The sequence below is a fragment of the Muntiacus reevesi genome, chromosome 2 (assembly GCF_963930625.1).
Source record: "Muntiacus reevesi chromosome 2, mMunRee1.1, whole genome shotgun sequence".
In the NCBI taxonomy this organism is placed as follows: domain Eukaryota; kingdom Metazoa; phylum Chordata; class Mammalia; order Artiodactyla; family Cervidae; genus Muntiacus; species Muntiacus reevesi.
The window spans coordinates 248,088,090-248,099,428 of NC_089250.1; the positions used below are offsets into that span (position 1 = coordinate 248,088,090).

The window sequence follows — 11,339 nt, forward strand, 5'->3', positions numbered from 1 at the left end:
AAGATAGTGAGCCCTGGTTCCTGTTTTTGGTGTGTGACCGCAGGCAGTGGGGAGGAGGGCTCAGCCCTTCTTGAGATGGGTGAGAGGTGGCGGGGAGATGGGGTCTGGAAGTGAGTGGTTATTTTGCAGCCTTTACTTTTCACCTGGACTTGCTCTTATTTAGCATTCCCTCCCAGAGTCAGGTCTCAGCAAAAATATTAAAACATTGCAAAGATGGCACTGACTTTTGTGCATGTTGTCTTTAGAGAGCTTTTCATTCCTAGACCACAGCAGGTTGGCAATGAGGGTTAGAGGCCTTCCAAGATCCCCTGACCCCTTAGAGAAGCCTTGAGGTGTCCTTGGCCAAGGATGTCTCGATCATTAGACAGCCCAGTTCTCTAGGGCGTCTTTCTCTAAACTTGGCTGTGTTTACAGTCACCCGAAGAGCTGAGACTCCCATCTCAACCCATCCAACTCTGGTTGGTTTGGAGTTGAAAAAGGTGTGTTTTGGGGAATTCTCTGGTAGTTCAGTGGTTAGGACTCCGTGCTTTCACAGCTGAGGGCCCAGGTTCAATCCCTGGTCAGAAAACTAAGACCCTGCGTGGTGCAGGTAAAAAATCAATCAGAGAAAAAGGTATATTTTTAAGAAGTGCCCTGGGTGAATCTTAGGCAGCTGACCTAGAACCTTTGTGCTTGTGTGCAAGTTAGTATAGCCAGCCATCTGGATGTTCCTAGAGTCTCTGAAACATCTTGGGGCCAAATTGGGTAGTTGAGTAATTCTCCCCCCAAGATCTGTGCCCTAGGGAATAACTGCCGTGCATGATGACTGGCATGCCTGGGGCTCGGGAGTCTCTGTTTTCCTTCCTCTTTGTTGCACACCCTGCCCTTTTGGCCTCATTGAGGGATGGGTCTAGGCCTTCTGAGGAGGTCACAGCAGGCTTCCTTAGAAGTCTGTGTCTTGTTGAAAGACAAGACTAGAGTGTCTAGAAGGTCTGTCTCTTGGACATTGGGGTGCTGTTCCCTTGGCTTGCAAGTGTGCGGTCTCTAAAGGCCTCAAGGAGGCTGACTTGTCTAGGGAGGCTCTCCAAAGGTGGAGGTGGCCCATACCTAACCCCAGACCCTATTAAAAATAAGATCTTAGTTCCTACAAAGCCTACCATTTCCTGTGATATAACCACTGCAAATAGAGCAAGAGTTCTTTCCGTGAGACTGAGAAACCCATTGAACCAAAATATGCAGTGGTCTGGGCCAAGAGAAGTAGTTCCACAGGAAGATCTAATTGTTAATGGAAAAATGATTCCTTTACGTGAAAGAGGGTTCTTTCTAAAAATAGGAGGAAGAGCTGTGGCTGACCGCATGGTCTTTTACAGGAAATGGAAATTCCTTAGGGCTTTCAAAGAGGGGTTATCACTTCAGAAGGCAACCAGGAGTGCCTTTTTTTTTTTTTTCCCTGAGATTGTTGGGTTCTACTGAAGGGAAATGAAAGATTCAGGAGTGGGTGGGATGGTGAAGTGCAGGGAGCTGGAGGTGGTGGTTCTTTTGGTACTAAATTGTTTTTCTTTTTTTTTTTTCTTTTCCCTGCCTACTTGCTTTTCTTTCTTTTCTTGATGCTCCTCCTTTCTCCCCATCTACCCTTCCGCTTTCTCACTGCCCTGCGCCCCCTCCTTTTTCTCTTTACACTTCCATCTCTCCTGTCCTCCTCCTCCTCCTTCCTCTTACTCCTCTCTGCACCCCCACCTGCCTTTGCCCCCACAGGACACTCTGAGCACTTTCAGGATGCCTTTAAGGGTTCCTCTTGGGATGTGGGAGACCTCTCTCTTGCCCTCTACTCTGCCCTCTTCTCTTACTCAGGTTGGGACACCCTTAATTTTGTAACAGAAGAAATCAAAAACCCAGAAAGGTAAAGGCGAGATCCCACTCTCCTCAACTTGGCTGGAACTCCTGCTGATAGTGGGTACACTTGCCCCCTCCTGCCCCTCCTCCTTCATCTCTCATCACTCTCCCTACTCTCCCCCTTTTCCAGCTCGGAGGAATGAGGGGCTAGGATGGGAGTAAGGAGGGAAACCCCTGGCTCCTCAGCCTCACATTAACATTGGAGGGTCCACAAGGTCCTTCCTGGAGGAGAGGTCCTTTGGTGGGCCACAGCCAACCCAGCTGGGGCTGACATTGAAGCCTGGGGAGCCAGAAGCTTACTCTGAGCAGCCAGGTCCCCAGCCTGTCCTCCAGTCCCTGAAGGACACTGCTATTCCTTCAGAGGGACCCAGTGGTCCCACTGGGACAAGGATCAAATATTCATCCTGAGTCATCTTCCCAGAGAAGGGGCTTTCTTCCTCTCTCTCAGCAGGAAGAGTCCCGGGCGTGGGACACATCCTGCCCTTCGGCCACGTGGGGGGGGGGGTGGTCAGCCTCAAAGACCCAGAGGCCAGGGGCTTCCTGGGTAGCCCTGACCCTCAAGGAGAGGCCGGCTCCAGGTAGTCCTGTCTCATTTGTTTGACAGAAATTTGCCTCTGGCCATTGGGATTTCTATGCCAATTGTGACACTCATCTACATCCTGACCAACGTGGCCTATTACACAGTGCTGAGCATTTCTGATGTCCTTGCCAGTGATGCTGTGGCTGTGGTGAGTCTCCTGGGATCCCATCTGCTTGTCATCTTCTGATACTGAATGGCTGAATCTTCTGTTTCTGCAGCCACTCCAGGTGGTGGGTCTGGGCCTGAGGGTGAGGTTTGCAGCAGTGATGGCATTTGTCCTGAGAGCTTCAGGAAGCTGTGGACACTCTGTCCTGTGCTGAGTGCCCTTCTGTGCTCTGTCCCCAGACATTTGCTGACCAGACATTTGGCATGTTTAGCTGGACCATTCCCATTGCTGTCGCCCTGTCCTGTTTTGGGGGCCTCAATGCGTCTATCTTCGCTTCATCAAGGTACTGTGTCTCTGCTTCGCCTATAACACACCACAGTATTTAGTTCTCTGAGGGTCTAGGTGAGTCCATCGGAGCCGCTTTCCCTTCTCTGTCTCTTGGATTTGCAGAGTGTATATGCGATCGTGTAGTGGTTAGTGCTCTGTGTTGTGTATGTGGGTGTGCACACGTGTACTTGCCTTTGTGCAAACATTTGTATGCTGGGAGCTCACATTTTCACCTGAGGTGAGGACAGGTTGGTAAGAGGTCAAGGGAGGAAGGCAGTAGCTTAAGACAGTAGCCATCCTGTTGGGGACCAGACTCTTTGTTCCTGTGGATTGTGCTGCAGGCCTAGCACAGGATTCATTCTTTTTTTTTTTTTTTCATTTATTAAGATTCATTCTTGTGATGAATAATTATTGAGCACTTGCTGTGTACCTGGACTGGTACAGGACGACTCTGCCCCTCACGTTATAGAAAACACTGAGGCCAACACATAGGCTCCAGCTCTCTTTCCCACACAGAGACTTACCTGTTAGAGCACTGTTGTTTCAGAGAGAGAACTGATTCTGCCTTTCCAGGCTGATTCTGTTACCTGATCCCAGGATTCCCAGGTTCTGGTTCTGCCAGTTGCCCCCGAATACTTAGGTAGTAGGCACATTCTGAGCCATCTTGTGGCATTGGCAGGATGAAGGTAGGGGACTCAGCATAAGAATGTGGACCTGCACATAAAGTGGACTGCAGCCGTGTCAAGATAATGCACAACTGTTTCCGCCCGTGTTACCTTCTTCACTCTCTTACCCATTCTGCTGTCTTATGCTTTGTACTTGATGCCTTTGCCTCACTTGCACGTCCTCTCCCGCATTCCACCTGCTGTACTGCTTCTCTGCTTCAGTACAGATACTCGCCTTGTGAACCTCTGACACTCTTCTAGATGATACCAGCAGCTCCTGTGGCTCCACCTGGATGGCCCATAAGTATCTCAGACTTAACATGTGCTCTACCTGTTCAAGTCCTCCTTACTTGGCCTCTTTTTGTCTTTTCAGTAGAGGGAGCGTGCCACACAGTTTGTAGGATCTTAGTTTCCCACCCAGAGATTGAACCTGGGCCCTCAGCAGGGAAAGCCCAAAGTCTTAACCACTGCACCACAGGGAATTCCCAGCCTCTTGGCCTCTTGATTTTTTCCTTGGTGTCCACCCTCATTTCCCAGCCTCAAATACACACGCAGGCACAGAAGACCACCAGATTTGTCCTCCACCAGGTGTCCACCCTCATTCAGGCCCCCTCTCTTGTGGGACTGTTGCCCCAGATGACCTTCTTGTCTGGCCTCCCCCACACCCTGGCCCCCTCTCTTGTGGGACTGTTGCCCCAGATGACCTTCTTGTCTGGCCTCCCCCACACCCTGGCCTCTGCCTGCTTTGGTTGGCCTCAGTGGTGCCACCAGAGTCTCTCTGTCAAGTCTGGTCAAGCCCTTACTTTAGAGCCACTGCTGGCTCTTGGTGTTAGTTCAGTGTCCACAGCGCGGCCTCATAAGCAAGTTCTTCCCTGCACACTCCTCACATACCTTATCCTGGAACTATGGGCATTCTAGTATCAACCTTCAAAGAGGCTACACCCTCTCATTGCCTCTAAACCTCTTTTGCCTGTGCCTGTGTCGTGTCCCCACCCAACACTTATCTTCTGGAAAACCCCAGCTCTTCTTCCCAGCGCAGATGTGGTCATCTCTTGGGGAGTTTTTTGCTCCCCAGCCCACCCCACGCCAGGTGCTGTGTGCACCATGATGTTGCTGACTACCTGGACGCTCTCACTTTGCTGCTCTATTTCCAATCAGCGGAGCTCTTTAAATGCAGAGAGGAAGCTTGAGTTGTCTCTTTGAGCCCCAGGCTCTCCCTGACCTTTTATGTATCAGGAGCTCAGGGAAGATGAACAGAGGTCAGACAATCAGAAGTCTGGCTGCCCTTCTTTAAAAAGCCGTTCTGTTAAGCAGGCAGTCTGTGGGGTGCCAGAGTAGGGTACCCCAGGGGAGTGGATTGGGGTGCCAGTGGGTGATGGCAGGGTAAGGTATCAGTTGGGTGATGGCGAGTTGCATAGCAGAGGCATGGGAGTGTCAGTGGGTAAGAGTGGGTCATGGCTTATGGTGGGGATATCCATGGATAAAGGAGGTGAAGGTTGGCTTGGTCATGCATAGAGAACATGGGAGGATCCTGAGAGACTGCCCACTGCTGGCTTCTGGGTCTGGCTGAGCCTAGTTTGAGTGAGGAGTGTGGCTGCATGACAGTATAAGAATCCTCCTGACACATTTCTTGTCCTTCCAGGTTGTTTTTTGTGGGCTCCCGTGAGGGCCACCTCCCAGACCTCCTGTCCATGATCCACGTTGAGCGTTTCACACCTATCCCTGCTTTATTGTTTAACGTAAGCTGTGCTGGGGAGTGTGGGCATTGGACATACCTGTGTGGTGCTCCTGCTGAGTCTATGAGAGGACTGGTTGGTGGGAGGTATACTAGCTTCTTGGGGTACTTCCTGAGCCTCTCAGTGTTTCTTTTTCCCACAATTTTTAAAAATGTAAAAGTAAAACATAGAGAAGGCAAATGCTACTAAAGAATATAAAAGTGAATCAGTCAGATTTATCTATCTCTTCTGTCAGTGGCTTCTTTTTCCTCCTCCTGCTCTTTCTAGCTCCTCATTTTTATTTTTTAAATTATACTTAGAAATCCAGGCCAGTGTACCCCAGCTACCCTAGGAGCCTCTGTTCATATCATAGGCATGATAGATTTCTATATAGTAGATGACATTAAAGTGTTTTCTTTCAACAAAATTAGTGAATGATGAAGTATTCTGACAGATGGAAGGAGTCCTGAAGAAGAACTGTCATTTTATAATTTGCACTGAGGTATTATTAGATGCAAAGGGTAGCAAGATTTGAAATATAGTTCATTGTTTTTATCATTTAGTTTCTTTTTTTTAATGGTTTTATTACTTTTTTTGTATTCATCTGGAGTTTATATTTGGTGAATGGAATGAGGAAGAGATTTACTTAATTTTTTTTCTCACATGGCTAGCCAACTATACCAATATCACTTATTGAATAGTCCATTTTTCTACATTTTTCAAACAAATTAAAAAAAATTTTTTTAGGATTTTTTTTTTGCAGAGCCTTGTAGCATACGAGATCTTAGTTCCTGGACCAGGAAGCAAACCTGTGCCCCCTGCAGTGAAAGTGCAGCATCCTAACCTCTGGGCTGCTAGGGAAGTCCCCGAATTGTTCACATTTTTATCATATAAAAATAGATGATTTTTTTAGTGTGCTTCTTATGTGTCATGCACAGCGATTTGCCCCTTAAATGTATAATCATCTCAATTCTTCCTTCCATCAGCACCAAACTTCCTTATTTAGCTTTATACTGAATATTTGAGAACTAAAGTGGGGCTGAGGGTCCTTCTTCAGTTCCCCTCTCCCCCTGAAATTTTCATGGCAGTTCTCACCTATTTGTTTATTTGTCTTGATAAACTGTGGTATCATTTTATCAAAATTAAAAAATGTCCTCAATATACTGATTGGGATAGCACTAAGTTTATAAATTTAAGGCAATCTGACATCATAGCTTTTAACTTAATCACCTTGCACCCTACTTTTCTCCTCTCAGTGTTGGGTCTCCATCTTTCTCTAGAACGGGCTCTTTTTTTTTAGAACGGGCTTTTTGTTTTCAGTCTTTTTTGTTGATAATCTGGTGAAAAGATGGGTAGAGGGAACTCCATATCCTTGAAGTTAAAGCAAATCTAACCACCTCTTCAGACTCTATAGTCCCTTACACCTGTCTTCCAGAACTCTTTTGTTCCAGAGGGCAAATCCTGTTATACTTCTTCCCAGGGTGGTTCTGGAGACACTTCCTCCTCTTTCAGCCAGGTAGTTGGGACCCATGTATGACAGTCTCAGAGGGCACTGGGTGATTCATGTTGAGGCTCTTGCATCACAGTGAGGAGGGCCTCACTGTCTGCCATCAGAAGAGGAAAGGAGTCTAGTTTGTTACTGAAGTGCATGTGAAAAGAAGGGAGGCATTGAATGCAGGAAGAGCCCCCAACAGAGGAAGGCGGGAAGGCCAGTCTGGAGAATGGACTTATCTGATGCCAAGGGGGTCACTGAAAAGAGCTGGAGGTCATTGGTGAAGCTGAGTCAGTTCTCAGCCGATCTGGTGCTGACTGTTGAGTGATGGAGTCTGGGTGGCTGGGTGGTAACAGTGCCCACTCCTCTTCCCCCTACTCTTTCCCCTCCAGTGCACCATGACACTTATCTACCTCACTGTGGAGGATGTTTTCCTGCTCATCAACTACTTCAGCTTCAGCTACTGGTTCTTTGTGGGCCTCTCTGTCGCTGGACAGCTCTGCCTTCGCTGGAAGGAGCCTGATCGGCCACGACCTCTCAAGGTCAGTGACTCTGGGCAGACCAGGAGGGGTGGGCCATCTCTCCAAGGTCTTCCCCCTGTCCCATTCCCCATTTTCCCATTCCCTCATCACACTTTACCTAACATCTCACCTCTCTTCATTTCAGCTGAGCCTGTTTTTTCCCATCGTGTTCTGCATATGCTCCTTGTTTCTGGTGATTGTGCCCCTCTTCAGTGACACCATCAATTCTCTCATTGGCATTGGAATCACCCTCTCTGGGGTCCCCGTCTACTTCCTGGGTGTTTATCTGCCAGAGTCTCGGAGGCCACTCTTTATTCGGAATGTCCTTGGTGAGCTTCTCTTTGCCTATTACACACTGGCTGTGTTTGTGTGTGTGTGTATACAAAGATGTGTGCACAGGTGGGTGTGATGGCTAATGGCTTCCCCTTACTAGTGATATGCTGGAGACCTGGCTGCCCCTTTTGATCTTGACATGATCACTTTAATTCTAACTTTAGAGTCCTGTTTTGGGGTTAAACACCCCCTCCCTGAAAGTGCAGTCCATGTAGCAAGACAAGGAGTCATGCATCAGACCTTCTGGTTGGGTATGGAGTAGAGAACAGTGAGGTTTGCTGGGGGTGAGCCTGGCACAGGGTGCCTAGGGGAAAGGTGGGAGGAACCATGTACTTCAGTCAGCCTTGTGTTGTTTAGATTGGGGCTGTCATTCTGTCACTGAATAACAGTTTGCTAAATTCTCTTCTCTGTTTTCATTTAGCTGCTATCACCAAAGTCACCCAGAAGCTTTGCTTTTGCGTCCTGACTGAGCTAGATGTAGCTGAAGAGAGACAGGTCGAGAGGAAAACTGAGTAGAGGCCAGAGGTGATATCCCCAAGGCCTGCAGGGCTGCTACCTGTGGCCGCAGCCACCAAAGTCCAGATTACAAGACTGTGTGGACTCAACCCTCTTGTGCTAAAGGGCTGTTGGCCCACATTATGTAAGGGGGATCAGGGCTGATGGCCTGCTCAGGTGTTCACTCTCATCGGTAAGCTATGGTAGGAATCTCAGGGTCTGCGGCCAGCCTGAAGGTGGGGACTTCAGAGGGTGCTGGTGGGAGAGGACTTGGGCAGTAGGGGAATGGTGGTTCAGTTTTGTTCTGGCGAGTAGGTGCAGCCCTTCCAAACACTTACTTGGTGAGTTGCACTGGGGGAAGAGGGAGTGCTAGGTTAACAGCTGGGGCTGTTGGTTTCTGAATTTGACGTTTGAACCAGGAGTTTCTCTGAAGGGGCTGCTCTATGGGAAGTTTTCCTCTGACCAGGTCCAAGCACCTGACTTTAGAGGTGTGAAATGCTACCATTTCTTCCTCTGGCTCAGAATCCTTCCTTGGGGAGATGGTTGTCTTCCATTATTTATTGATATTATTTAATCCAGAACACCAGTTCCAGCAAAGCATTGGTCTTCGTTAATTTTCAGGTTGTAATAGGCTGATTGTATTTAAAAATTGAAAGTACCCCAAAATGAGTCCCTCTGACCTTAGAGGTATCTATGTGGTGGTTGGTCAGACTCTGACCGCAGATTTTTTTGCTTAGTTTTAGCACAGTCTTCTGTTGAGTCTTACCTGCAGAGGTGAACTGTAAACATTTTTTTTACTCATGTACTGGTTACACTTCAGTATGTACATAGGTCACATGTTACCAGTCAGCTGGCTCAAGTCCAGCAAGGACAGATGAACAGATGCCAGAGTCAGAAGCCTGGTAAAACTGCTACGTTGAAAGCTAATCCTTTATTTTACTTGAGACCTTACTTCTTTGCTCTAGTTGGCAAAATGCAAATCCCCAGTTTCTGGTATGAAGTCTAAGAAGGCACAAACTGTCCTAGGATTCAGGTGAATCACTTGCATTCTTTCAGCTGTCAATGGCTTAGAGGCCATTTCCGGGACCCAAGCTGACAAGTAAGTTGTTCCTCTCTGTAAGGGCTGCCATGAGGGGCTGCTGTGCAGACCCGTGCAAGCCCACTGTGGTGCTAGAAGTGGTCATTTTCGTGGAAACCTCACATCAGGCTGTATCCTCCTCCTTGTCCCTGACACCAGACTTTGTTTACACTCTGAGCCACTGTGGTGTGGGTCATCGGGACAGTGCACTCCTCTTCTGCCTGCCTCCCCTTGCCTGAGGTTTGGGGGGCTGCAGTCTCAGGAAGAGCTTGGTACTTGTGGGAACTTGTTTTCTCCCTGTGGACATCAGTGACGACTCTGGAATAAAGCTGCTTCCACCTCCACCTGGCTCTTCAGCAGACTCACGATAAGCAATTAATTCTGGTGCTCAGGCTGCGCTTTAGCACCCAGGTGTGGCCAGAGTGGTACATCTGACCTAATGGATGTTCCTTCATGGGCCGCCAGGCTGCATTGGATTGGACAGCCATTCAGTGTTGCTTTCAGAAACTCATCCTGGACCCAGAAGAACCTGCTGGCTTGGTATGCCCCCATGGGGTTCTTGTCCTTTAGGTTTTGAAATCAAGCAATGATAAAGACAGGAACTATGAGGCAATCTACCTTTCTGATCATTCTTCTCCACCATACTGGCCCTAGCTACAGACAAGGGAGTGACCTTGGTCATACTTGTTCAATTAAGGCAATTTAGGGGAGCATGCTCACAGCTGCTTTTGGTTCAGGGTATGCCTCTGTGAGAACACAGGAGCACATTCCTCCTGTCATGGGTTGTGGATTTGCCTGACAACAGGGAGTCTTTTGCAAAGGCTGACTTGCCCGGGCTATGTAAACATGACTCCTGTCTGACCCAAGCTGGCACCTATCCCAGGGATCCTCTGGAGCTAATCCTTCAAGTCAAGTATGCTTGTCTTGAAGGATCCCCCACCCATGCTTTAATTTTCTTCACTGAAGTAAATGACCAGCTTATCTCAGGAACTTGTCTCCCAGTGGCTGCTAGGGAAGCAAGGGCCTCACGCTCTAGGCTCCCTCATACTTGCTTAGTGAGCCAGGTCACCCCCTCATTACTGGATGGTGACCATGTTCTTCCCCTCTGTGTTGGATACAGACTTCTCCCAGGAACCTTTCTGAGGGAGGGAAGCCAGAGACTCCCTACAGCACTACAGCTTTGTAGTATAATTAATTTCTTCGAGGTCTTTGTTGTTTATCTCCTTCAGTCCTTCTCGTGGTGTGTTAATCCCTTCTGCAGTGGGTACAGTTTGTGAAGCTGTCAGCCCTTTAATATTGGCAAACTTTAATGAGTACGTAAGAGCAGTGAGCATGTTATAATAGCAGAGTGGTTTTCAATCCTTTGCTTCTATGCCTGCAGAAGACTGAGATGACTGGTATTAAACTTGGAGGTTGTTCCCTGTTACTTGCAGCACTGAACTGCACCTTAGTGGATACTTAGGATAGGAAACCAAGTCTGTCTGTTGGTTTTATAACTGCAAGAGTAGGACAGAAGTGAGTCACTTTAGGAGGTTTAACAACTTCATGTAGATAAGAATATAGGCAAAGTTGTACAAAAAATATAAACTGAAATGGATGGAGGTAGGATAGAAAAGTAGAAATGCTTATGAAATCTTAGAATGGGCAGGAAGACATCTTCTTGTTTATCTTCCCATGTGAGAGTAAGTCTGTGCCCCAGGGCAAGAGGGCACACCTTGAATCAAAGGTTCTGTGTATTGTTTCCCTAGACCTGAGCAATATGGTAGCTACTAGCCATAAAGAGCTAGTTAAAGTAGTCACTACAATATTGTAAAGTAATTAGCCTCCAACTAATATAAATAAATGGGGAAAAAAAGTATTCAGTTCCTCCACTGCAATAATCACATTTCACATGCTCAATAGCCATATGTAGCTAATGGCTACTCTTGCACAGTGCAGATAGAGAACATATTTGTCATCACAGAATAAATGCCATCTTAGTCAGAGTTAAGGCATTTGTGGTTTGGAAAGGAGTAGGGACAGAGTTTGCTTACAAGAGATACCAGTTTTGGTAACAATATTGGTCCTGTTGACAGCAGTTTGTTTTTGGTGACCGCTGTGACTAGTTAAAACATTTCTCGGTGGAAAGCCAAGTTTAGGATGTGCTTTGCTTTTC

At 47.6% G+C, this 11,339-nt stretch overlaps 1 protein-coding gene and 1 non-coding gene across 9 annotated transcripts in view; both read left to right on the forward strand.

The window, feature by feature from the left end:
* SLC7A6 (solute carrier family 7 member 6) overlaps positions 1-11,339 on the forward strand; it is a 37,277-nt gene that overhangs the window by 20,486 nt on the left and 5,452 nt on the right. For 7 of the 8 annotated variants that reach the window (XM_065925614.1, XM_065925621.1, XM_065925619.1 and 4 more), the window contains 7 exons: positions 1,735-1,879; positions 2,477-2,600; positions 2,798-2,901; positions 5,193-5,289; positions 7,150-7,299; positions 7,424-7,607; positions 8,033-11,042. In XM_065925614.1, the coding sequence (XP_065781686.1) occupies positions 1,735-1,879; positions 2,477-2,600; positions 2,798-2,901; positions 5,193-5,289; positions 7,150-7,299; positions 7,424-7,607; positions 8,033-8,127 (899 nt within the window). In that variant the 3' untranslated portion in view covers positions 8,128-11,042. Of the gene's footprint in view, positions 1-1,734; positions 1,880-2,476; positions 2,601-2,797; positions 2,902-5,192; positions 5,290-7,149; positions 7,300-7,423; positions 7,608-8,032; positions 11,043-11,339 lie in introns of those variants that run through there. The other variant, XM_065925620.1, reaches the window with a different exon arrangement.
* Positions 496-568, forward strand: TRNAE-UUC (transfer RNA glutamic acid (anticodon UUC)). Its single transcript has one exon. It is a non-coding gene; the product is annotated as a tRNA-Glu (tRNA).